This window comes from Myripristis murdjan, chromosome 5 (assembly GCF_902150065.1).
Source record: "Myripristis murdjan chromosome 5, fMyrMur1.1, whole genome shotgun sequence".
Lineage (NCBI taxonomy): Eukaryota > Metazoa > Chordata > Actinopteri > Holocentriformes > Holocentridae > Myripristis > Myripristis murdjan.
Window position 1 is genome coordinate 19363262 of NC_043984.1, and position 27565 is coordinate 19390826.

The 27565-nt window shown below is 40.9% G+C and overlaps 2 protein-coding genes across 2 annotated transcripts in view; both read left to right on the plus strand.

Annotated features, from left to right (window-relative positions):
- Positions 1–9152, plus strand: part of LOC115358878 (guanine nucleotide-binding protein G(i) subunit alpha-2-like) — a 74509-nt gene extending 65357 nt beyond the window's left edge. Inside the window, exons 5-9 of the mRNA XM_030050981.1 lie at positions 5056–5184; positions 7007–7136; positions 7355–7508; positions 7890–8104; positions 8226–9152. Of these exons, the coding sequence (XP_029906841.1) occupies positions 5056–5184; positions 7007–7136; positions 7355–7508; positions 7890–8080 (604 nt within the window). The 3' untranslated portion in view covers positions 8081–8104; positions 8226–9152. The remainder of the gene's footprint in view (positions 1–5055; positions 5185–7006; positions 7137–7354; positions 7509–7889; positions 8105–8225) is intronic.
- A 7316-nt stretch (positions 9153–16468) lies between these two features.
- LOC115359480 (PAK4-inhibitor inka1-like) lies at positions 16469–19738 on the plus strand. The gene is made up of 3 exons (XM_030051991.1): positions 16469–16608; positions 16717–16752; positions 18580–19738. The coding sequence occupies exons 2-3, from the start codon at positions 16750–16752 to the stop codon at positions 19564–19566; spliced, it is 990 nt and encodes a 329-aa protein (XP_029907851.1). The 5' UTR covers positions 16469–16608; positions 16717–16749; the 3' UTR covers positions 19567–19738.
- The last annotated feature ends 7827 nt before the right edge of the window (positions 19739–27565 follow it).

The window sequence follows — 27565 nt, forward strand, 5'->3', positions numbered from 1 at the left end:
GTGGCTTACATTGTATTTTGTTGTTGGTGCCATTTGGTATTTATGGTGTAGTTCTGTTTTGGTAACATCACCAAACACGATTCAAACAGAGAACAGCTGTACCACAACAGCACAGCTACAAGGCTCCTCTGTGCTGAATTTTTCACTGTATATTTATGTAACATTGCTTCACATTGATGAGCGTACAAAGAAGCAAAAGATCACTGAAGCAAATATTACTGAATTTTGTTGTATTTAAAGCCAGTATAGCTCTGCTGAAAATATCTCTCGGTGATGTCAGTGGTTTAACTCGAGGCTAGTTAGCTTCAGAATAACGAAACAGCATCAAATAAGAAAACAGCAAGTTAAAAAACTAAATTAATTAGGAAATTGCCAATCCATGTTTTAAATAGTGTTAATGTGTTGGGGGTTGTCCTTTAAGATGTCATTTTACTGCGGTATGTTTGTCTGCATGATGACACCGACCCCTCAGAGACTGGTGACAGTGATTAATAGAACTCAACTTTAGCTACGGCCGTGCTGCTAATCTGTGGATGCACGGCCAACCTCAGCCCCCTTAGCACACATCTTCATTACCTCAACAACCCTCATCTCTGAGTGCTCAATTTGTTAGCCACATTGTTATGCTGTAACAGTGTAATGGCAGGGAGGGCATGTGGTAATTGTGAGAAGCTGCTGGTATGAGGTGAGAGGCTGTTACTGCTCTGACCCTCTGGGACGCACCGCTACTCTGTGATGGAAATCCAGAGAGAACAGAGAGACTTCCCTCATTCACCGCCGGCCTCCCTCATGCTGTCACAGAGCAGGCTGACAAAAACACGCAAGGCCTCGGTGATACTACGACGCCTCCACAAGGTGCTATAAACTCTGCGGCAGGGTAATGTCTTGCAAATGATTGCTTTGCCATCAAGGCAATATTTCACTGCCACGGGGAGCGATATTGTTCCTATTTTGTATCAGCCAGGAAAATCGTGGCTTTTAAATCCCCACTTCCCCTGCGCTTCCTAAAGTGGTGTTGTGTTTGAGAGAAGAGCTTGGTGACATGGCCAGAAATGTTACCACAATAAAATGCATTATTTCAGTCGATATCAATACTTACTTCAGTATGCATAAAATAATTATTATGTCATGTTTCTAGATTATTTTTTTGCTTCTGTGTGAAATCCAGAGTGCTAATAATTAGCATTATGCTAATCTCTTTCATCCACCAAAACAACACAGTGTGCAGCTCCTCTGTGCAGTGTGAGTCTCATCACTAGACCGGACATGCAAACAGATCTTTCTCTGTTCTTGCCACATGATCTATTTTAAATTGTTCGATATTTTATTGTTTTTTTTTTTTTTTTTTTTTTTTTTAATATATTCATACTGAGGAAAAATACGTTACAATAATCATTGTTTTTGTCTTATTGCCCAGTCCTACTTGGAAGCATATGGCCTCACATTTAGCAGCTCAGGGAGGAGGAGGATTTACAGTGTTTCATCATAGCTCTCCAAAGTGCTTAGACAGAGACAGTTCCTGTAAAGGGGACTATATGAGCCTGGCACTAAAGTGTGATCCATGCCTGAGCACCTGCAGAGAGCGAGAGAGCGGAGGAAAAGGGAAGATAATGAGATAGATGGCACAGCTCATACTAACAGCAACCTCTGTCTCCCCCTCATTGTAGTGAGAGAAAACGATTTGTATTGTACACTTTAAAAAAAGATGGCTGGATGCAGCTATTGTGAAGAAACAATTAAACCTTGATCCACAAGAGTGTCTGTATCGAATCAAATGGTCTCTCACAGCACAGTAATAGCTGCATGTATGACTGTAGGTGCTGGCATTGAACCATATGAGTCTACTGCTGTCCCTCAGTCATTCTTTAATAGCTGTTTTCTCCAAATGACTAACATATGCTACCTAAACATTTGACATGATCTTTATTTAGCTGTTGAGGACTTATTGGGGCAGTCAAACGTATTTTTGCCCTCCCGCCCCCTTCACCGCCATTTTTTAATCCCTACCACATTGACTAAAAACAATGTTTGGCACTGAATTGGAGTAAATAATATTAATCTTTTATTTAATCAGGCAGTCTGATTGAGATTACAGTCTCTTTTCCAAGAGACTCCTGAGAGCAGGAAACATTCATAAGCCTGCAATACAATCAACAAACAGAAACAACACAAGTGCATAGTAGACAAGAATCAACAATAGAACAATACAAACTAGGAATTAGTAAAAACAATTACAATAATAATAATAATAATAATAAATCATATAATAAATCTTTAAAATCTCCAAGGGGAACGCAAGACTCAAGTTTGAGGGCAGTTTGCAGTTAATTTCATTTAAAAGGCCTGAAAGCAGTTCTGCCAGCATTAGTGTGTGTATATGAGTGGTTTCTAAGGTTAAGCAGTTACGGGATCTTGTGTTTCAGTCACTAGATTTAAATGTGTGAGGTAGTTTGTAAGCTTCAACAGTAGAAGGTTATACATGAATAACATGAGACGGCTGTTTCTTTTTGCCAGCCGTGTAATAAGGACAACAATGGGTACGAAATTTGTCATTTTTTATAAAGAGTAAAGCGCTATGAGACAAGTCAAGTCAAATTTATTTGTTTCGTACATGGTATGAGTTTCCAAAAGAAAATGCAATAGTTTTGCAGGTGAAAGGAGATGGACTTCCTATAATTCTGTACAAGAAGCCTAGTTTGATTTTTAATTTGAGTCAAATGTTGAATATGAACTTTGAGTGATAGTCTGCTGTCAATCTAATTAACAGCCATCTATTTGCTATATGATCACACCTCTGTATCGCTCCATAGAAGTTGTTTCTGTTCAGTACCAAAAGTGCCTGTGACTATACACATAATAACCACAGCTTAGTGAAATTCAATACCTTTTCTTATTAGTGTAAGCCTACCAGATTCAATTAATCTTCAAAGCTTATAAACCAGAAGGCTAAATCAAGCAGTGTTACAGTATCTGATTTGTGAACTACAAAAGCAGCCTAAACCCCTCTCAGTGGAGTGTGGGATGGTGTTTTTGTTGTCAGATACACAGCATGAAGCAGTGAGGCGAAGGGTGTAATATCTACATCCAGACTCTGGCTTGCACGGGATTACATCCCTCACTAATACTTTGTTACACAACACAGTCTTTTTATATGATTGAATACTATTTTGGAGGATAGACAGAAAATCCTTTGGCCTGTGGCCCTCTGTCTCTCCCACGTAGTGTTTTGATTGTTAAAAGATGGAGGTCCTGTATGTGCTCCTTCAATGAGGCTATTAGGCGCACTGATGTGAAGAGGCAGACTGTTATTGTTTGGTGGCCTTGTATGCTCACACCCATGCAGAATATGAACCAGGATGTGTGCTCTAATTGCACAGCAAGCTTTAAAAATCAGTGAGGAGACAGTTGTTAAACAAAGAATGACCAAGAATTAAAGGCCTCAGAAGCATTCAATTACCCTCCAGCTGGTGGAGGGAACATGGGTGGAACCTTTCAGTAATAACTTACAATTGAATTGGGCCTCATGCCCTGGCTGTCTGCGCTGTTTGGACAACATTACTGCTGTCTTTCAAAAGACAACAGATCAGATGGTTTTCTCTAGTGTTGGTATTGCTGCTGCTGTGGGGTGTGTGTGTGTGTGTGTGTGTGTGTGTGTGTGTGTGTGTGTGTGTGTGTGTGTGTGTGTGTGTGTGTGTGTGTGTGTGTGTGTGTGTGTGTGTGTGTGTGTGTGTGTGTGTGTGTGTGTGTGTGTGTGTGTGTGTGTGGTCCATTCAGCTGCAGCGTTGAGTTTCCATAGTCCAGAGGGAGGGAGGCTAAAGAGGCTAAGAGTGTCTCTTTGCAGCATTTGAGTTTTAACATCTCTGAGCACACAACCTGTTTTTGTGATTGTGGTCATGAATAATTCTGTATAAAGAAAAACTAAAACTACTACAACTGTCCAAGGATGCCACATGTCTGTGTAATGACAGAATATATGATTTTCAATTAACTTATGTTCCAAAATATTGTTAAGAATAAGCTTGGAGTATCACAGTTGGATTTTCTCAGGTCAGTTTTCCACATTGTCCTACATGCCATTATCATTAATTTATGAGTATTAATTTGCCTTTTTGTCCTTAAAGAGCATGGAGGCGAACCAACATTATGAAACCTCTTCTGTCAAAAACTATTAAGTAATGACCACATATTTTTGTAGTCATTTATATATTAGCAAAATAAAGTTGAACATTTGCTAACACTTTTATCTTTTTATCTCTCCTATGAATTGTGTCATTTGCAACTGAATGAGAATCAGAATCAGACATAGTTTATTGATCCCCGAGGGGAAACTGAGCCTGCTATCTAACAGGGTAAAGCTCTGAAAAAGTTAAAGCATTCCTTGGGCTGAGATGCTATGTAATACATACTTTTACAGTCTCTGTATTCATTATTTGGATTGTTGAAGTTTTCAAAGTTAAAGAACTAAAAAAAGCTGCTTCAGTTACAGATGAATGGATTTTTAGAAGAGTACAAATACATAACTGTATATCCGAGATATGAGCTCTTGTATATCTATATATTATATTCACAGTCTCTTAAACGATCCAATCATCCTGCAAAACCAAAATTGGGTGACCTGGAACTGGGGAATCCGGTGACTGTTTTTATGGACTTTAGTGTGTGGTGATAGAGTGAAGGTTTTGTATTTCAGAGACTTTAGTTGATGGTTAAGCAGAAGTAATACATTATATATAAGCAGCCCTCTATTCTTTTATTGCAGCATCTCAGCTCCACAACTCCACTGGCAAATCAGTGACAACATTCAGAGCACACAGTGCTGGCAGTGGTGTTGGAGGGCTGGCCTGAGGCACTCATTTCTCAGGTCTCTGTGAGAAATGAGATTACCCAGCCCTCCTCTCCTGGATGGGTAATCTGCACCGAGAAAGGTGCCATCTTTGAGATGAGACATTAACAGACGTCCTCTCTGTGTTTTCTTTGTGAATGACCATCCCACCCCAGTAAAATACTTTATGATACTATATATTTGTTGTGTGTGTTTCTGTTTCCCCCTATCAGTTACCTAAATGACCTGGAGAGGATAGCCAAGGCAGATTACATTCCCACACAGCAAGATGTGCTGCGGACTCGAGTCAAGACCACTGGCATTGTGGAAACACATTTCACCTTCAAGGACCTGCACTTCAAGTAAGACATCCTCTTTCAAACTGGCTGTGCTTGTGTGTGTAATGCTTTTACATTTTACTTTAAATGTTAGAAAACCCCTCTTTCAAAATCCACAAACTTCAAACAGAAAGAAGATGTTTTTTGTGACTGGTTTGTGGAGATGCTGTGGAGTTGTGATTTTGTTTCGGTAGTCAAGCACAGTATGTCTGAACCACACACAGCTGGTACCACTCTTGAGTTGTCGATCTGTGAACCCTTTGCTAATTCCCCAAACATAAAAAAGGAACAAAACAGTGTATGCATGACTTTGTGAAATATAAAAAAATAATAAATAAATAAAACAGTGGAAGCCCTCATCACAGCTGGATACTCAGCTGGTAACAGTTTTGTAACCATCACCATGAATGAGTGAAGAGCTAACCATGCATATTGATTGTTTTGCTCTCATGTGCAAACACAGCAGCAGAAATGATGCTTTCTGTTGCCTTTCACAAACACAAACAAATGTACGTGAACGATTTTAGTGATGAGACCAGTAACATGGTAGAATGTCATGTCTCCAGTGATGACAGCTTGTCTCTAAAATGTATTTGAGGAAGGCAGGTGATTATTCAGATGATATATTGACTTTCCCAGCCAGTTCCCCGGTTTGTACTGATTGTGTTTGTTACTTTGAATGCCAGCTTCCAGATAAATCTCTCAGCATTTGTCCAGTCTTTTGTGATGTAAATATCCATGTTTTGTCAAGGTTTTCTTCTGCTGTTTTGGTTTTCGGCTCTGATTTGTTGAAAGATTTCTTCCTATCACTCAGTTATACACACACAAGCTATCTATCTATCTATCTATGTGTCCGATGGGCACGTTAGTCGACTACCAAGGCTTTAGAGGCAGCAGAGGAAATTGCTTGTAACATATCAAAGATCAAAAAACTCTGCAAGACATTCTTCATTTTTGTCACTTTTGTTGACATTGTTGTTTTGTTTACCTTTTTGTGCAGTAAATAATAAAACAGCACTGATCCAACTTGCATATGTTCACCTCCTCAGTGTTGCACTGCAGTGATATATATATATATAGCTTACAGTAAAGGATGTTGAATGTGCTGTCGAGGTAAACGCTCACTCTTTACTCACCGCTATAATGAGCTCTGCTTACGCAGCCAAAAGTTGGCAGTCCATCAGAGTCAAACTTCTGCACTAATGAAGTGCATTCTGTATAGTGAGAACAGCTACGCACGAAGAATGGAGTGTCATTAAAAACAAAGTGTCACCATGAAATTGTAAAAAAGAAAAAAAATGGTTCTCCCATTGTGTTTCCACCCACTGCTCCTGTTGTTGGTCGTTGAAAAGTCCCCGTCAGTGATAGATAGGAAAAGTCTTCAGTCTGGCACAGTCCAGACGGAATCCTCTCTCATCCGTCTACGGACCAACCATCTTCATGAATAAGTCATATGGGATCCTAGTGAACAACAAGCCGCCATGCCTCAGCCTGTCTTCAGGCTGCCTGTTACCACAGCAACTGCACTGTGCTAAAATGCCAACAAATGCCAGGGAAATGACAAGGTCTGTGCAGTGAAAGCCTTGCCCTGAAGAAACAGCAAGGGAGAGGGAGAGATGCTCTTAGAGGAAGGATAGAAATGAAGGAGAGAGAGAGCGTGAGTGAGAAAGCACACGTCCCCAGAGGCAGACCTTAAAGCTGTTTCACTTGTCTCAGCCCTGACTGGAGATGCTTCATCATTATAGTGTTCTTGTTCAAGAAACTCTTGTCTCTTCTGTGTTCAGTCCTGCTCGCTCTCTCAGGTAAGAGCAGCATGGTTACACTGTCTGTGTCTGTGTCTGTGCAGGATGTTTGATGTGGGAGGCCAGCGGTCGGAAAGGAAGAAGTGGATCCACTGCTTTGAGGGAGTCACAGCCATTATCTTCTGTGTAGCCATGAGTGCTTACGACCTGGTCCTGGCTGAGGATGAAGAGATGGTGAGTCCACTTCAGACTGTCCTGGCTAGGGTTGGCTCATGAAAAGAACTTTTTTTCCTTCAAACATTGCTTCACACTCATTTTGCAGCACATACCCATTGCCAGGATAATCTAGAATGGAGTGGGGGGGATTCGACCAACTCATTTCCTTTATGTGTCCTAGTTGTGTGTGCTCTCGACTAATCTCTTTATCTCCACATTCTGTGTGTCCCGCACAGAACCGGATGCATGAGAGCATGAAGCTGTTTGACTCCATCTGCAACAACAAGTGGTTCACAGAGACCTCCATCATCCTGTTCCTCAACAAGAAGGACCTGTTTGAGGAGAAGATCGCTCACAGCCCTCTGACCATCTGTTTCCCTGAGTACACTGGTACAGTGGGACCATCTTAATACAGCTGCTGGCAAAGACAATGGGGCGATAGATTATTAGAAATCACTTGATTCACTCGATAAGACCAAGCCATTCACTAGTATTGAGAAAATGACACTTGATTAAATAAGCACCCTTGAAACAAATGGATTCCAAATAAAACTGTATCACCCCATTGGCAGTTTCAGATTTCCTTTGCCTGTTTTAAGGAAAATAACTAAGATAGAATGCTAGCGTTCATTTCTTGTTAAGTTCAAAATGTTTCACATTGTATTCTGAATTATTAGTGAGACAACTTGTCATTAGATGGCTTTTTTCCCCCCTCAAATTAGTCAGTCTTGAACTCGAAGAGGACCTCTGCTAACTCTCCGTCTTCCTCAGGCCCCAACAAATACGAGGAGGCACAGGCCTACATCCAGACCAAATTTGAGGACCTGAACAAGAAGAAGGACACCAAGGAGATCTACACCCACTTCACCTGCGCCACCGACACCAAGAACGTGCAGTTTGTGTTCGATGCCGTCACTGACGTCATCATCAAGAACAACCTGAAGGACTGCGGTCTCTTCTAAAACACAGCGTGAGGAAAAGTCAAGGTGAGCCAAGAGAACAGACTCTAACGTTTTATTCGTGAGCCACACAGCTCTCGGGCTAGTGTCAAGACAAAGCCTGTCTGAAAAGACTGATGTGTTTGTTTGTTTGTTTGTGCCTCAACAGATTACTTGAACAGTACTGATGACCAGAGAGACGGGGGAATATACACATCATGAATGACTGCACTGGCCAACCACGATTTCTGCTTCGATCTGCTTTTAATAAAGACACCTAAGGGACTGAGAACTCAACGAGCCTTGCAGAATTTCAATGATTGCTGATCCAGTTGCTCGTATTGTTAACTCTTTGGGCTATGACCACAAATCAACATTTATTATTGTATTTTCATTGTTCTTTTTTCTTCTTTGTTTATTTTCAATTAGTAGAGAAGGCAAAGGAAAACTTTTTTATATAAATGCATTCATTTTACCTTAGAAATTCTGTTGTGCAAATTATTAAACTTTTAATCACATGAAGCTTGTTTTTTAAGAGAAAGAAGCACAGGCATGGACATAGAGAATATGATTGAAAAAGGAAAGTGCTTTTTTATAATGTTTACATATGTTCATCATTCATAGCCAAACCGCATATTGTCCTGCATGACTCAAGATGGCAATTATATTAGCTCTGTAATCTGCACAAATTACCATAACATTCCTACAAAATTAAATAAAAATGTCAAAAAGTTGAAAAGAAAAAAAAAATTGCTTCACAACCAGGGGGAAAGTATTGCAAAAATTCTAACAGATATGTAAAGTATGTGTGTACCTAACAGTCTATTACTTTTTATAGTAGCAGTTTCCATGTCTGTTGCAGTATGTCTGTGCCTTCACTTCAGTTTACAACAATTCCTAGATATGCTTTCAGTACTGTTTGACCTACTGTGCGCCTATATTTTTCTTCCATTTTCTGCCTCCCACCTATGGATATATAGTGATTATTAATGAGAGACAAAATCTAATTGAGAAAAGGGTTAGTGTTTTTGGTAAATATTAAAATGCTTTAAAGTCCTATATGATTTAATTTAAATAAAAGTAGAGATCACCTGACTCATGTATACTCTGTTTTTTCATCTCCAGTTAAAAATCCATTTTTCATGCATCGGTTATTCGTTTCTGGGCTGATAAAATATTTATGGATCAGTAGTATTGCCCAAACTATTTCATGATGACAACAGACTGTGTTATTCAAGGCTTTACACGTGACTATTTGCAGGATGATCTCAGTACAAACAAAGGGTGTGAATTATGGAAGAATGATAACTACCATAGTATTGCAATTAAAAAGAGTTGTTTGAAATGCCACACCATAAATAAAACAGATAATAGCTCCTAATATGGTGGATCTCAACCATATGCCATCAAAGCCCAACCGTATGGAGCGTTCTATTGCAGTGGAAAACCACTGCAGCTGTTTTTCCCCTCATGACCGTACGTTCAGACAGAGAGGATGCAACTAAATGCTGAAATAACCTGTTTTGTGTTTGGCTGTGTTTGGTTGTAACATAAACCTGTGTACTCTTGGGCCATATTAGCACATGGTTTGAAATTAATGCTCTAAAAAGGGGGTGCAACCTGTTTTTAATATGCACATTTGTGTATCCCTCTTCAAGTGAATGATAAGCAGACAGAAGCTTTTTGATCAAAGCCAATGACAGCCACCAGTGGTTGACCTGATCAGGTTAAATTCTTCCTGAAATTGCATAGAAAGATTGTCTTAGTGTTTTTGATTATCTGATTATCTTAAGTTCAAGCAAACATTCTTTGAAAGTCTGATTATAAAATGTATTTGGGGTAAACCTGTGAGACACAGGAAGCCTGATCAGGTGCTTCAGCTTTCACATCAAACCTCCAAATGTAGAGAAATAGACTGGAAATGGATCAGTTATGTTCAGGTTTCAGTGCAATGCAGGTAAATTATCCTGTAATGTGTAAATTTACTACGATTGCCTGTTGGAGTTTTGATAGGCTAAGGGCGCCCTCTAGTGAACACTGCTGGGATGGATTGTTCATAGTGCCAAAAAAAAAAATATATATATATATATATATCCACAGCACAGTCTTACTTGGTCATTGTCACTGAAAATAGTTTTGTTTCCAGGTGTATTTGGTTTGTTGTTCTCCACCTCCAGGCTATGGCACAGCCAGAGACAGAATCCCACCTCAAGTCAAAACGTCAGAACAATGAAATAACCGGTGTACTTTGGGTACCAGTGTTTTTTGTGTTCTGCTAATGACACAGTTTTACATCTCGGAACAAAAGAGGGACTAATGCAAAGCTGGACTCCATCCAAGGCACTTACAAAGTTGCAGAGGGGATGACACTTCCTCATTACAAAGTGACACATTACATCGTCTAGTTATGCATCATCCTGATAATGGCATAGGTAGAAGGCCAGAAGCTGTTCGTGGTGCACTCCATTATCAGCGGTCACACAGATAAGGCATAGCTGTATAATGATACATAATGTAATGATGCTTATATTAGCCTAATGAGAGTCATTTGTCTCCCTCTGCTCCACTCCCTGCTCTGATGCAGCCTGTCCGTCTTCTCTGGAAGTTCTGGAGTTAGAGTGGGAAAGTTTTTTTTTTTTTTTTTTTTTTTTTTAATCTGTGTCTGGGAAACCTTGAGAAAATACAATATATAGCTTACAGTGCAGTATGTTGTGTTGTGATTTAACTACAGCAAACGTGCAAAAGCATTTGAGCTAGGTGATTTACCAGGAACATTTTTAAGGTCTTTTGTTTTATCTTGTCTAAATGATTTCTTTCCATGTAAACTTGTAAACAGGACAGACCTGGACAAGAAAGCTTACTCCCAGGTTTTCTTTGTATAAAAAAAGATTTCGGGACATCTGTGTTAATAAGCCCAAGTCAGTAGTGATGGGAATGGTGAAATTTGTGGTTTGCATCTTGGATGAGGGTGCAGGAATTCTTAAAATGTATCAGTCCCCAAATGTTAGAATGTAGCATGAATCAGAGCTATGAAACGTTGAGGCATGGGTGATTAATCACAAAAAGTGTAGAGTATATCAGGTATGGAGGAGTTTATCCTGGCAGACTCATTTCACCCACAAAATTACCAACATTCAGTCCATATCATATGAACCTCTAGTCTGCATTCAGGACACATTATGATGAAGATGCTGCGTAATGGTAAATGGCACTGTCTGTGGAGTACATCTTTGTTGTGCCAACATAATTTCTAGAGGATGGTGATAAATTTGCCGCGCCTTGAGCCTGACAGTTCCAGTCCAGTTGGCACCCTGTCTGTTGCTCACAACCACAAATCCCATTTGTGTCAGAGTAACAAGGGAGTGTATTACTCTGAAGAGGTCACAAAACCTCACAAAGTGACCATATTTCTTCACAGGATTTACCCTGGGGGCATTGTGGTAGTCCAAAAGTTGGCTTTAGGCTGGATGAATTAGGCTGGATCCTCAGTCAATATGAAATTGAATTCTGGAGGAGTTAGGGAGTACACTACCTGAGACTGATACATTGTGCTGCCAGGTGTGAACTGATGTGCTTAGAGCTGTCCACTTGCATGTTAATGTCAGGTTCAGACCGAGCCATAGACGACTACAGCATACACACATTTGGGTAGATGCTACACTTGCTGCATTACAAACATTTTATCATTTTCATGAATACTGTGTGAAAAATTACAGAGTGTCGTTGTGGTCTGGGTCTGAGGCCAGTGTGGTTTTCTGGAACATAAACTGCATCTCCTGCAAGCAAACAATCTGTTTCACAGAGAATCAGTTATGCTAAAAGATGGAAAAGTCTGGTGATGATTTTGTACTCATAAATCTGAGTGAGCATTCACTATAGTGGTGATTGGCTCACGTCCCTAACTCTTATGTGCAAGGTCTGCTCTGTGCAGCACACTGAACATACTGACCATCTCAAAGTCTGGAGAGCCATTTAATATTTTCTACAGACACACACACACACACACACACACACACACACACACACATACATGTCTTGTATATTAATAATGTGCTCAATAACAACACCAGAATAAGAGGTCTCATAGCATCAAACTAATGACTTAAAATGTGGCTGTTGCACTGACATTGACGGTGCCAGAGACACTGGCAGGACTGACCACAGGGGCTTCAAACAGGTCATCATGTGGAGTGGTGGAGAGGATGCGGACAGCAGGGGTGGGACTCAGGCTCTGCACCTGAAACACTGCCAACACATCCCTGGGACAAACTCTGTCCAACTACTAACACAGAGGCAGGGAGCCTGATGAACTCAGTTGGAAGACACAGCATGTTGTAGTGTGTGTTGAATACTAACAAGAAAACTGTTGAGGTGAAAAAATTAAATGTAAAATGAATGAAAAAAGAGGTGTATCTATTAGTTTCTACATGATGGTAACATTTTAGCTGGAGTCTGGGTTGTAGTGGTGGCTGAAGTAATGGTAGTCAAGGTTGTTATGGTCAGACAGATATAGAGAATATTTAAAAGAAGAGATGACCCATACAAAAAGTATCAATACCTATAATAGCATATATATTAAATCTTGTTACAATGTTAAGCCTGGTGATTTTTATATGTAACTGGACATAAGATCCTCTCACTTCTGACAGCTGGTGTTGCAGTAGGTGGTGTGTGTGCCATTCGGCCCACTGAGGTGAAGAGAAAAGTTACAGGTGCGATATTTAAAGGATATGACTTAATTTTGTATGTTTACAATGTCTTAGAGGATATTGCTTCACATTGGGACTCTTGGAGCCACTGGCAGTTCCTCTGTGAGGCTGTAACCCCCACCATGCCCCCAATTTGGTAGGAGACTGTGATTGGACAGTGACTGCATTCCATTTTGGCTCGATGACTGCATTGTTTTAATTGAAATGCAACAACATTTGGAGAGGTGCAATGATGTGCTCAGGATTTAGTTTTGTCACATTTAAAGGCGTAGTGCGGTGGAATGCTATACGACCGAGTGGACTGCATTTGCGAGGTGGCTTTCAATCGGTTTTGACACGTTTTCCGCATTTCATTGCTTAAATGCAAATGCCCAGCTCATTGATTTTCAGGACGGAGATGAAGGCGATAAAGTGACATGTGAAAAATGTAATGAAGATTTTGCTTGTCATTTCTTTGTCTGCACATCACTGATGAAAAGTTATGTTGTGTGCATTGTATTACCATTTGCTCCACTGTCATGATTACACTTTGGTGTGGCCCACATCCCTCTCTGTTATAGAAGTTATGATCTTGCTCTTATGGGAAGGTGAGCCATGCCACACACAGTGTAATCTCACTCTCTGCATATCTCCATGAGGCCCACAGGTTCCATGCATTCCCTGCCTAATCAGTATAACTACCCCACAGTGCTGTATTTTCTTCCTTTGCACTGCTGTACTTGCCCCAGTGGTACCTACTCTCTGCATGCCATGCTGTATAAATGCAGGTTATAGGATGCATTTCTATTAATATGTGAAGTGTTATACATATGACTACGAAAAGCTCTACTCTTTTGAATTGAGTGTGAGGTCCTTTGTGTGTGTCAGTGTGTAATGGTTTAAATCCCTTAGTTGTTGAAATCTCAAGTGTCACAAAGAGAAATGAACTTTAAATAAGGTAAACCTGAGTCTGGTTTGAGTTTTTTTTTCTGATTCCTGCAGCAGTTGTTTCTCTAGAGGGCACTGCAGCTCTATGGCTGAGCAGCTCCACCACTCCCACCTCATCATCCAGTCACACAAAGACACTAAGCTGTCTAAAAGAGTTACTAGTATAGTGTTTTAATGGCACCCCATATTCATACGAATATCTGGATAACTGCCCTCCTGCTGGGGCATGTCATTCAATTTAGAGATCGAGTATATTATTTCACAAATTTATGTTATGAAAGTCCAATCACTGTGTGTGTCATTTGGTAGAACTGCAAACTCATCTTCCAGAAATGTTTGCAACACATTCACAGCTCACTCATAATGCTGTGTTATGTCTTATATAAATTATTGATCCATTGAAGCTGTGACTGTGTGGTAACCTTTTTCAAGATTGATTTGAAGCTTGTATTGGTACAGCTGGTGAGCGTTTCTTTTTGCTTTCATGTAATTTCTTTGATTTCTACAATCAATATCTGCAAAAATGAATAACTCGCCCTCAAAGCTATAAACCACAGACTGGAACTCAAAGAGTGTTGATAACATACAGATATAAAATGAAACCTCAAAAAAAAAAAAAAAAAGTAAATGTGAGACGATGAGGCTGGTGGTTTGATTTTTTCTCTATACCAGTTATATTTATTTTGTGGTATTTTTCTTTACCTCATGAAGTAGAATGTAACCTCACTTGCTGAAGACCCAAAATACAATATGATATATATACTTCTTTTAGATCATAACAGGACCATGTGTATGAATTTTTAAAATGAGCACTATTCAAATATTCAACCACAGATCAAAACACAGATGTGCTGAGAAATGAACTTCTTGACTGTTAAAACTGGATATTGTGAGGATGAGGATGTTGTAGAACCACATCATTTTAAATTCTGTGCTGCAAGGCTGGAGAAATAAAGCAGAAGAGTACTCACACTGTCTGGACACAAAAAGATACAGAAATATGTTAAGTGTGCTTTCCAGCCTTGTTACAGTGTCCTGACAATTTCACCAGCTAGAAAGCTTCACATAATGATATAAACACATAAACTCGTCCTGGTCTCATAATATACACAATTATTATGCCATTAAAAAAAAAAGATTTCAAGCTGGGGGTATGACTGTATAATTAAATATTATAAGGAAGCAGAGTAAAACATCATTGACCGTGTTCAAGTACCAACAAATATGGCAATTAAATCCATTAGGCATTCTGAGAGGCAGAGCTGCTCTGAAAAAAAAAAGCCCAGTCTGTCGAGAAAATTGAAATAGTCACAATGGCATTTTCTGCAGCCCTGTGTAATAACTTAATGCATGGGCTGTGGAGTAGCAACCTGGCAGTGAGCAGCCTTTGTAATGGAGTGGATGGGCAGGGCAAGGGTTAGATTTTAAGGTAATTCACAGGTTGAGGCTTTCTGGGATATCGTCCTTAATGGTGTTGTTTTTACAGAAACATTATGTTGTTATGAGTATTTTCTGAAAAAGTATTCACGAGGATGGGAGCATTAGATGGCCATTATGTGAGACTTCAGCCACACATGGAAAATTCATACCAGTTTATTATTCTGGATTAGGCACAACTCATGAAATGGCCAGCATCACAAAGATGAGTCAAATGATTACCCAGTGATGACCCATTAATGTATAACAAAATGCAGGATGGTTAGATGATAATTTAAATCAATATGACCATAAAAATGAATGTCACACTTTATTGCCCATACAAATTTGCTGCATGTCAACTTGGATAAGCAGGTTAGAACATGCCACAAGTACCAACAGGCTAATGGGAGATTTTCTGTGGAAACAAATCTGCACTTGAACAACAGGCCATCAGATTTGGATCACTCCTTCAATCTGCAATCAAATCTGCATAAACACCAATTCACAGAGGAATGTGAATGGACACACTGAGTGCCAAGCCACTGTCAGGGCCATAGGCTCAATGCCCAATTAGCTTGCAGACAATCACATTTACATTTCGGGCATTTAGCTGACATTGTTATCCAGAGCACCTTATAAAGAGTACGATAACAGAACAAAAAACAAGCCCCGTTAAGGTCTTTGTGTCCTTACAGTCTCCCAGTGACTGCAGGAGGACCATGTCAGAGGGAAGCACTGGGAAAAGAAAAGCAAAATCAGCCTTTTCTATGCAGCTAAGGTTTGATTCTACAAAGTCAACCAGAGGGCGATGCATTTAAATGATGAACATGAAGACAGAGAGAGAGAGACGGGACATACATTTTAATCTTATGATGCAAAATGAACTCAAGTTACCTAGGAACACCTTCAATGATTGCCATAGCAGCAGAAATTACTTGAAAATTACCTTGGATGACAGATTCTCAAATTTTGAGCTCAATAAAATGACGCGCAATTAATTTCAACTCACTTAATGTTATTATTATGATTGCTAATATACTTTAATAAGAAGTTTCACTCTTAGTGGTTATTTCTCCACCTGAAATATCGAAATCATCCACAGATTGTCCATATGATGGGTATGTGAGTTGAAAAACTTGCTTTGGATAACTTCTTTATCTCTTTGCATGTCTTGTAGTTATTCCCATCTGCATAGTGGCTGCATGCAGAGCTGGGCTTTGCGCATGACTTTGCTCTGCCTCCTGAGCTGTGATTGGCTGGTTCAGACACGGGACGCTCCGACTGGCCGCTCAGCGCGCCGCTGTAAAAGGGGGCGAGCAGAGTAACATTTTCACTCAGCACATCTGCCTCTGTACAAGTTGTCTGGACCGGGACGGGATCCGCACGGATAACACCCCGGCCTGCCATAAGTCCATTGGAGAAAAACAGGAAAAATCTATGTGTATACATTTTCATGGAAATTAAGATCTCCTTTCGAAAGAGGGTGTCATATTAGATGTAAGTGCCTATTTGTCTTTTCTAGTGTAATAAGCGCTGTTGCTTGTGTGGCTTGCTGTAAAAGTTCTGACAACTAATTCTCTATTTTTTTTTTATTTTTTTTTTTAGGAATTGAAAAGGGAGGAAAGGAAAGGAGAAGAAATGGTAAGTGATTTTTTTTTTTATCATACTTTTTCACATTTGTGAGCTCTTGGACAAAACCCGCTACACTGTGCACATTTCACTGCAGCTGTAGTAATTCGTTAAACTGTTGTGATATAAAATGAGTCATAATTAGTAAAGGCTGAATTATTCCACGTGGACTCTGAATAGAGGGGCAGAGTCTTGCAGCATATGGAGACAACATCTGCTATTGTAATGCAACATTGCGCAGACGGCTGAGCGGTCAGTGATGCTGAAATGCCTCTGCAGTATGAACACGGCTGCTCATATATCATAGCCGACCATTTGTTGGAGTAAACATTATTGTTGAACCGTTTCCCAAAGTTATGAATCATATGGGGATGCTGTTACTGCTGCATAGAAACGATCGCTATAACGTTTTTGTCTGATTTTGAACCCTTGCGGAAAGGATTGCACTTCATGTTCATTTCTATTGTTCAGTTTTTTTAAGCTTGTGCTGCTTTACTTGCTGATGCCTTTAGCCCACAAATCTGTTGTGGTACATTCTCAAGTTCTTGCAACATCTGACAGAGTTATGATGAGAACAAATAAGGGCAGGAGGTCTTGCAACAGGGTCAAATGCTTTTAATGGACAGTGGAGAGACACAGAGGGGAGAGGTCATGCAGGTTCAAAGGTTAGTGTGCTGGCATGAGTGGACAGAAGAATTGGACCTTTATGTTGTGTTGCACTGAATGTGATCATTATGGCACATCTTGTACCACAAATGAGCATGCATCTTGTGTTGGTTTACCCCTGCCACACCTCTCTTCCTCTGCTGGTCTTAACATATTTCGCTCTGTCAGGTCAGTTTCATTTAGTTGGGAGCTGTGGCAGTGTCACTCAGACAGACAGTGTGAATAAAACCCCATCTGCAGTTTCACTAACATATATGAAACATTTCTGAGGTCATAGTTACACTAAATAATTCATCCTCCAGTGAGCCATTTTAAGAGGTTTGAGGAGTCTGTGTTTATGTATGAGATGTGATCCATCTTTCCCTTTTCACTTCATACTCTTTAAGGTGTACATGCTGTCACATGATCTCCCACCCTGTGTTTGATTTTGAGAGTGAGCCGGCGTTGCTCACTGGTTGGTTCTGCCCAATCAGCACGAGACCCTGTGAGTCAGAGAGGAAATGGGGGTATAATGTTCACTAGTGTGTCACCGCTGAATTTCATATGTAGACATGCCGCACCCTTAAAGAGGCAGGCGCTCTCTAGCTAAACCAAGATCCAGAAGACCCCCATTTTGTCCTCACTGCGGCAAGTATTTCCTTGCCACAGTAGTTGTTCTTTAATCTCTCAATGTTCTAACACAAGTGTTCATTGGAAATTGATGCACCGTAGATCCCCAGTGATTACATCTGTAAAGATTTACAGCTGTACTGAGTCAATGATTACAGGGCGTTCACTTTTGATGGTGGTATGGTCAAATAAATTAACAGTCTGGTAATTTAATTTACTGTAGATGCTTATGCAACAGCATTGTGTTCTTCTAAAAGCAGTTTGTTTGTGTTCTGTGGCTGGATTGGGACATTACAATCAGAGAAAAGGTATTCTCGTATAGGTAGTTAGTAGGTGGCATAACAACACACACTAAGCAAGTCTGAACCTGTCCTTGTTGCTCTCAGTATCTAGAGAACTGTGCCAGTCTACATTCAGCATTTTTTTTTAATTATGAGAAAAGCTGTCAAAATCACCTAGTGAGTGGAATCCATTCAACAATGTCCTCTCTGACTGTGTTTACTGATGTGCCACAATGTGATTTAGTGCCAACTGTTGTCTTGACTCTGCCTTCTGTTTCCACAGCTCTGTCTTCGTGACTCCGGGGACTGCTTACGCGAGCAGATGCAATACATGATGAGGTCACTGCAGGACCTGAAGCAGCTACGGAAATCCTGCTCTGCAACCAAACAGCCCCCTGCTGCTGTCACTACCCCGGTCTCTGCCCTGACCCGCCACTCTGCTGTGGCTCATGCTTGTCAACAGAGAGCACTGCAACGAGAACTCCACACACGGCTGCGGATCTCAGATGCCAGCACGGCCAGCACCTACGACTCTGCCTGCTGTCTGGCCAGCCCCCTGGAAGAGGACGATGACACAAGCAGTCGGCTGGGCCTCAGCTTCAGACTGGGCCTCATCTCTCCCAGCAGTGAGAAGAGCCTGGAGTTCGACTCGGGCTACTCTGAGGCTTCATGGCAGGATGAAGGAGTGGTTCTCAGGAGGACAAGGAATGTGCGGGTGTCCTCTTCCGCCTGCCTCCGCACAAACCGGGCTTCTAGTGGACGCGTTAGACCCAAATCCACCTCTGATGCTTGCCTAGAGCGGTGGACATCATTTGAGGTTAGCGATCCAGAGGATTGGACAAATTCCTTGTTGACCAGGGGACGAAACCGCCAGCCTCTGGTGCTGGGAGACAACAGCTTTGCTGACCTCATACAGAATTGGATGGACCTTCCAGATTGCCCTGAAGCCACTGAACTGAAGCCTAGTTCTGGGCGCAGACTGGCTAGAGGCTTCTTTGTCAACATGAGAAGGAAACTGGCTGGGATATCCAAGAGCGTAGAGGGCAGAGTGAGGATGAGGTCCACAGACTCTTCTCGTGTTAACAGGACTGCCAATGCTCCCAAACGCCTATCCTGTCCAGTTGGGGCACAACAGCCCAGAGTGCCATTTTTCCATCAGTCCCACTCTGGCCTCAATGAACTGGACACAGACTTCTACCAGTTTGCAGCTCTCATGAAATCAGGCAGCCGGCAGCCCATAATCTGCAAAGATATCATTGGATACATATGACACATATTAGTTGCTAGTTTCCATGTAAAAACATGTATGGAATGGACAATCCTCAGAGTCACTTTATTTTTTATAAAACAATGTTCTCATTTTTATATACTGTGACTAATAAGCTATTGGAAATAAAAGAAAAATCACAATTTAAGAGTCTATATACTTCCTTTGTCAATGATATTGTTCAAGTCCTGCATATTACATATAGCATAGACAATAAAATTGTTGGTTTCATTTATTAGAATGAAGTGACTGTTCCCACCATGACAATCTGACTTCCATTACAGCTCATTACTGGGAATCTGAGTCCTCATGATCAGACACATTAATACAGAAGAAGGTGGTCTTACTAACTCTGTGAAGAGGGCACAAATCTGGGTCCATTTGTTTTCATTATGAAGACATTACTCAGAGCATGCATGGTAGAAAGTGCCCTGGCATGGTGTAGTGTTATCGGTATATAAGAAAAATTGCTCACAGATAAAATCTCTGATATACAGTACATATACTACATCTGTACATACAAACTTTCTCATTCCATCACTAATGCCATTCCACCATTTCCATTGGTGAGGTCCATTTTAGAGTGTGCTATTGCTACATTTCAGAGTACACTCTTTAGATTCTAGGGTAAATGCCTGGACTCACAAAGTTCTGCTCTGACCCTTCAGCAAATAGTTGGGTTGAAACCTCAGGAGAAGCAGTAAAGGGGACAACCAAGTTATTTACAGGCCAGAAACAGAGGCTGTATCAACACAAAGCTCTGTGTGCATGATGAGGTAATTCCCCATGTGTTCCAACAGAGCAATGTGAGGAGAAGCTAAGCAGCTGGGTGCAGATGGAGCAGAAGTTTGCTCTCCCTTTGCTTTATGAAGCATAACCTCTCGCTAACAGCCCCACTGCCTCATTTAACCCGCTCAATTGCTTCTTTGCTCTTATTTTGGTCTCACCTCACAGGTAGCATTAACTCATCCACACACACTGGCTAATGGAACCATTTGTATTGTGCTCACGGAGCAAATATATTAAAACACATTAATAAGTTGCGGGAATGAACATTTGCATTAAGATAAGCTAATGATCGTTTCACCCCTATTTGTGCCTGTCCGGTTTGTTCATTAGTTTTGATAAGAAGAAAAATAACACTAAGACCTTTCCCACTGGGATCTCCCATGCTCCTGTAGTGGCCTTGCTGCAGCCAGCCCCACCAATCATGTCTGATATTGAGGGCATGGGGGATTAGAGAAGAGAGATGGTCCTTACAAGGTGTCGTTTGTCTTAGCCTGTTTATCTAGGTCTCCTGGTGGAATGTCACTGCGGCACTCTTCTGAGCACTCCATTGGCTAGCTGGGATAAAATGAACACTCATCTGGACGCAACTATAATTTTCACATTCTAATCAAAGTTTGTGAAAGCTTGTGACAGCTCATGATGACAAACAGAGAGATGGAGGTAGGAGAAACTGGCCCTTAAGAGACTGCACATTTTCTGAGCGTTTTCTGGCTCCACTGCTGATTTTCCTTTTTGGAATATGCCTGTTCCCAGAGGCCTGCAGCTGGATAAGTGCATCAATCTATCACCTCCCTAGGCTGACTGAGAATAATTCATGGAAGTGGGATGAGAGCAGTGGAGAGAGGAAGCACTGGATCAACCAATTATTCAAACTCACCCCAGCAGTCTCCAAAAGGTAGTCTTTACCATGCATGTGTGTGTGCATGTGAAATTGCATCTGTTGCACACGTTACAGTGTGTGTAAGCAGGGGCATCTTTAAAATGAATAATGATAGTAGTGGTATTTTATTGATTTTAGGCTGTGCTTTTCTATCTATGATGAATAATCAGGACACTGCATGTAGACAAAACAAAATATATAACAGACAAAAGAATGCATTCAGTGTTCACTTTAAGAGCTACACTTCTCCATTTGTGTAGCAGTTCATTGCTCTGGATAGTGAGCAATGTATAAATCCAGTCTAATGATAAAGTGTGCAGACAAGGTTGAGAGGTTCAGTTATTATTCAATTAATTGTTAGAACTGCCAAGAATTGTGATTTATATGACTTTGAACACTTTGCCAATTGGTGCAAGATGTGTGGATTTGTCAGTGCAAAATGCAATACAACATCCAGTCAGTTTCTGTCCACTGGGTGAAAGCACATTGCTGATGAGAGAGCTCAGAAGCAGAACTTGTTAAAGTGTTTGCCAGCAGGCAAACAGTGATGTCTCAGGCTCAGTATAACAGTGATGTTTACAAGGGCATCTCAAAACATACGCCTCATTGAACCCTGAAGCAGTTGGGCTAGAGCAGAAGAGGACAATGCCATGCTGCACTCCTAACAGCCCAGGACAACAAGGTTAGGTTGGAGTGGGTGCATGATTACCAACACTGAATGACTGAAGACTGTTGCACCATGCTGATGGCAAGGTCACAATTTGGCATAAATGGCATGGTCTCATAGATCCAGGTGCAGGTGGTGGTGTAATGATGCAGAGAATCTTTTCTTCCCTCAGTGGCAAATGAACTCCACTGAACATCTGAATGCCACCTAAACATTACTGGTGGCCAGGTCACTCCTTTGTGGCCATGTCTTTCAAATGAAAGCTTCAGTTGCATAATGAGCCATATCACAAAGCATGCATCATTTCAGTGACATGATATAGTAATTTACTTTGCTCAGATGGTCTGCACGCATGTGCTTTGGGGGCAAAAAGAGGTCCTACCCTGTACCAACACAGTGTAAAATTGAATGGATGTGGGAGTCCTGATATATTCTTTGAAAACCAAAAACCTTAGCCAGGTTTGGCAAATGGATACTGCTTTGTCCAGTGTGTCCTGCTTTACATTTTGTTTGTTTGTGTGTTTTTTTACAAGTTGCAAGAAGGCAAGTGGGTCAATCTGTGAGGTCCTAGAAATGCCAAGGAATAGTCACAAAGTACTCATTTGTGACTATTAATTTGTATCTGTTTTCTTTTACATGTCTTGTTCTCTGTCCAGCATTCCTTGATCCACAACATGTGTTTCATTTGCTTTTCATGCCATTTCTGTGGCTATCAACCTCGCCTTTGCACTGTATCCAACTTTATCTATCCCCCTAGGTCAACTTCTGCTCACTGAACTGCCAGTTGGCAGCCCAGAAGGCTGAGTTCATCACAGCCTTTACCTCCCTCATGTCTCTGCAGTTCCCTGCTCTCACAGAGACATGGATCACTCCCGAGAGCACAGCAACACCATTATCTTCTCTGCTGCATTCAAGTTCAGCAGTTCTCCCTGTCGTTTGGGTTGTGGTGAAATGGGTTTGCTAAAGTTATCTAACTGGAACTCTCTTGTTCCTTCTCTGTCACGTCTGTCTATATCTCTTTCTGTATATATATTTTCATTTAAACTTCTCACTCTCACCTTGTGCCCACCACCTCCCTTCATATTTTTGTCCTTTATCAACCCTTAGTTTGCTTGATCATGACCAACATGGCTCTGTAGAAGAACCTGACTTTCCTCTCAGTACACTTCCTAAAAATTGGAAATCCCAGGCTCTTTCTTCTATCTTAAAGCCCACTCATAAAATAATCTCCAATCATCTCTGCTCTATCTCTACGGATGCCTTTCAACTCAGCTCCACCAGCAGCCTAACTCCTGTCCTCCTTGACTTCATACCCTCTCCAACCTCCAGACAGATCTACCTCACTGTAGATCTGTTCCCATTCCTGCTTACCATTGTCAAATCTTCTTTGATATCAAACTATGACACCATCACCCTTAATTCAGCACCGACACTCCTCTTCTCAAAAAACTCTACCTTCAACTCATCTGACACTGTCATCTATTAATATTCCTCACCATTGCCAACTGGGATCTCTGCCTGCTGTCACGCTCTACCTCAATCAAAACTTATCGTGTCTTCAAGGCATAACCACAGCTCAGCTAATTGCCAAAAATGTAAAATGCAAATGTAAAATGCTACCTATCAAGTACACCTGCCTATTCATGTCTAGATTCTGCATTAACCAGCATTCACTAAACCTTGAGGTGGTCATTTCTGGCATGTCAGCGAATCTTGATCAGCCTTCAGCAACACAGCAGATGATTAAAATCGCTTGCACGTCTTTTACCTTTCAAACTGTAAACGAAGATGAAGGCAGCGGCTCCTAGCCATCGTCTGATTACAGTGAGTGAGACTTTCTTCCAGATATTGGTGCCAATGCCCATATGTGTGCTGGCTTAGCCATCATGGCTTTAGCACACAACATGATCTAGAGCAGATGTTCCGAAGAATCCCAGTCTCACATGGGGCCCTGTTCAAGGTGGTGGAAGAACAGCCAAATCTCTTGTTAATTAAGAGTTGTGCAGAGGAATTAAAGCAGAGTTTTTTTTTTGTGTTCCTCATTGATAGTCCTAGGGCACCACAGTGAGCATGAACTCATCATCCGCTAATCCCTTACTGCCATCGCCAACGTGGTAATTATCCCTTCAGTAAACAAAAGGAGATAGCCATGTGTTAAAATTTGGCACGCTCCTCATTTATGTAGTCCTTCTGTGTTGATAGAAACAAGCTCTAATTAGAGTCCCTACAGTGTGCAGATAAGTCTTGTGGAACAAAAAACCCCGGCTCTACATGTAATACAAATTAAGCCATATTCAGGATTTTTATACTTGGAATTGCCAAAAACTGGAATATCAAGGAAATCTAAAATTGACTACACATGACACATCAAATTTGGAAGTCATCTGAATGGGCTCTTTATCTGAATGTCCTTACCACAGCTACCACTGCAGGGCAATGGAGTGAGTTTGTGACCTCCATGCACCCAATCACTCATGCTCTTACTTTGTCTGCAGTAGAGTGGTCCAGGATTCAGACCACTGCATTTGTATTTTGCATTTTGAAAAACCACTCCTCATGATACACATTTGATACACATGTGAGGTGTATTTCAGGTATAGTTCATGCATGCTGTGCTTATGCCATTGGTAATAAATGTGGCCCTGGACATTTATTGAAAGTTTTTTTTCCTGGTAGAAATTTGGTTAGGTTAGTTGACTGTAAAATCTTTAGCCCAGGGCTCATGACCATTATAATCCTGTAGTGCAGTTATACTGACAAATATAGGGAGGGACAAGGGTTCAGGTGAAAAATGTGAACAAGAGTCAGCACGCTCAGCAGAGGTCTATAGAGGTTAATGAGCTCTTTCTATAATCTTTCCAGACACACAAGAGAGAGAGAGTGGGCAGAAATAGATGAATGAAAGTAATCCTACTCAGCCACAGTAGCTGACAATGCCCAGCAGGACAATTGGATGCCACTGCTATACCGGGTTGGGAGTGCACGCATTTATTTATTTGATGAAAGAACAGCATATCAAGATGCAAAGAAAAGCACTCTTTTAAGATATACCATAAGAAACAGTTCAAAACAAGATCTTGTGACCCTCATTTTAATTTGTTAACAAGAGGCTAGAGGTTCAACAATTGTTGTTTTTGTTCCTCCAACATTTGGGTGTACATTGGGAGCGGCTGACTCTGATTATGCTGATCCATGATTGATTGTACACATTGTCACCTGGAAGCTGGGGTTAAAAAACATCACATGGCATTGTTGGTAGGAGTTTTAACATCATGTGATTCTCCTGGAGAATGTGGATTTCATTTCTAGATAAAGGAAACATGAGACAGTGGAAAATGTTGAGGCACATCTCCATGCTTGCTTAGCTGCAGCGGATCAATCAGGAGAACTCATTATTTAGTTGTTGAAGTGAATACACAGCATATGATTTACTTTATGCTTTGGCCGTAATCACAAAGACTGACTCAGCAAGCTACAAACATCATTCGTGGCAAAAGTTCAGTGTTGTAAAGAGACCTGCAAAAGTCATGAGGGCAAACATGTGAAACACAAAAGCAACTAAAAACTGAAACGTCACACTGAGTTGTTTCCCCGGGTGCTTTTTGGTTTGGAAAAAGGTAACAGTGGGCTAGATTGTGCAATCATACTTAAGATACGCTTGATTTGGGCAAGCTGACTGTGGAGCTGTGTGGACTGCTGTTAAAATAGTTGAGTTATGTGTTGGAAGGATGCCCAGTGTATGGCTTCCATTATCTGTCACAGAACCAGACAGACTGAGGAGATTAAAAAGCTATCTGCTGCACAGCCAGAAAAACCTTCTCTTGCAGATAGAGAATATTATCGTTTCACTCTCTTGCCGTTACTGATGCCATATACTGATGCCACATACACACACATACACACCGACATACACACATACACACAAACACAGGGTATTCCAACACACCTAGTTTCTGCAGCAGACTGTTGGACAGGAAGTGTAGCGGGGGTGTTGAGCCTGGAGTCTGACAAAGGCTGAATGTGATTAATGTCCATCTTTCTGTATGAAAGGACTGGGTAAATAAAATCAATCAGAGAAAGCAGTCAGTGTTGGGCCCTCAAACCTCATACAACTCCAACATTATTATCAGGCTGAGATTCAGAACATTTTCATTACGTCCAGAGCCAACAATTACTGTTGAGATCTTTAGTTATTATGGGACTTTTCAACTTGTTAACATTTTGATGACTTAGTTTTTGTTTAAATACTCAGCAAATCCTAATATCTATCTATCTATCTATCTATCTATCTATCTATAGATATAGATACAGATATAGTTGTGATCATGTGAGTGGTTCAAAACCGTTTGCGAAAGGGCAGAACATTCTCACCCTTGTGGACAGATACGAATGGGACAGGGAATCACCACTCAAGATTTATTTGGAAACCACACAGCTATTTTTTTTTCTTTTGCTTACTATAAACTTTACCCAGAGGTTCATGGGAATCATAACAGAGGGGATGACACAGGCGAAATATCCCAGAAGACTTTGCTTTGGTTCTCATGGTCAACCGGGGGCCTCTTAGGTCAGCCCCCTACTTCCTCTGTTCAATACAACACACTGCGTTGCAAGCAAATTTGGAATCCCACACTATAAATACAGCTAGGTCATTATGGGCTACAGTAATAGGAGGCCATGCTCATGTGGAAGACTACTAATCTCTGGAAAAATTATAACTTCTTTTTTTAATAGTTTCGTGGTTCATCAGGGTTTTTGATGCAGTGGTAGTTATTATATAAGCCCCTATGTGAACCTTCTTCTTTTGGTGTCCTGGCCCATGGTGGAAATTGCAGACTATTTCATTTAATCTATCAACTATTCTGGCTGAACGGAGAGCTAATTCTTAATTAAACATTGTGTTACTAATCAGTTGCTCCTGGTGACAAAAAAAAAAAAAAAAAAAAAAAAAAAAAATAGTGCAGTATGTCAGTGCATGACATGTAAGACAAATGTGATCTCTGTTTCATCCACACTGTATTGTGTGCAGACTGCCTATGTATAACCCATCATACCTGTGAATATAATCATAGTATGTGCATATTATATTTTTTTCCCCTCACACTCATTTCTTTTTAGCAGCTATTCACATGCAAAAAACAAGACTGGAATGCAGTGCAATTCTACACAATCTATTCCTATTTTGAAAGCATTGTGAGTATATTTGAGTTTGTGCATGTGCAGTAAGGGCCTGCCTGAGCCTGCACTGCCTGTGCTGTGTGTGTGTATGTGCCCCAGTTCACACAGATCTGGCTCAGTGACATGGCCTTGGGTCTCTCCCAAAGCTTGCAGCAAACATGCAGACATGAGCAGGGCATGCCTGCAGCCAGCCGCCAATGTGTTGTCTCTGCTTTCAGCTTCGGAAAAACAGAGACTGACACTTCTGTAAAGAGAATGGAAAAAAAGCCGTAGGTCCTCTGGAGACAGTTATTGGTGTTTCTATTTCCTGCTTTGCCTCTTGTCCAAGCACTCCCATAAAAAAAAGACAATTTGCTCCATTCTTTGTCTAAAAAAAGGTACAGCTATGTAGGTCCATCTTGGAAAAAAAGGCAATTGTTTGAGACAATGGTGGCAGTGTTTCATTTAACTGATGTTGCCTACCTCTATTTATAAATACAGACCCCTTC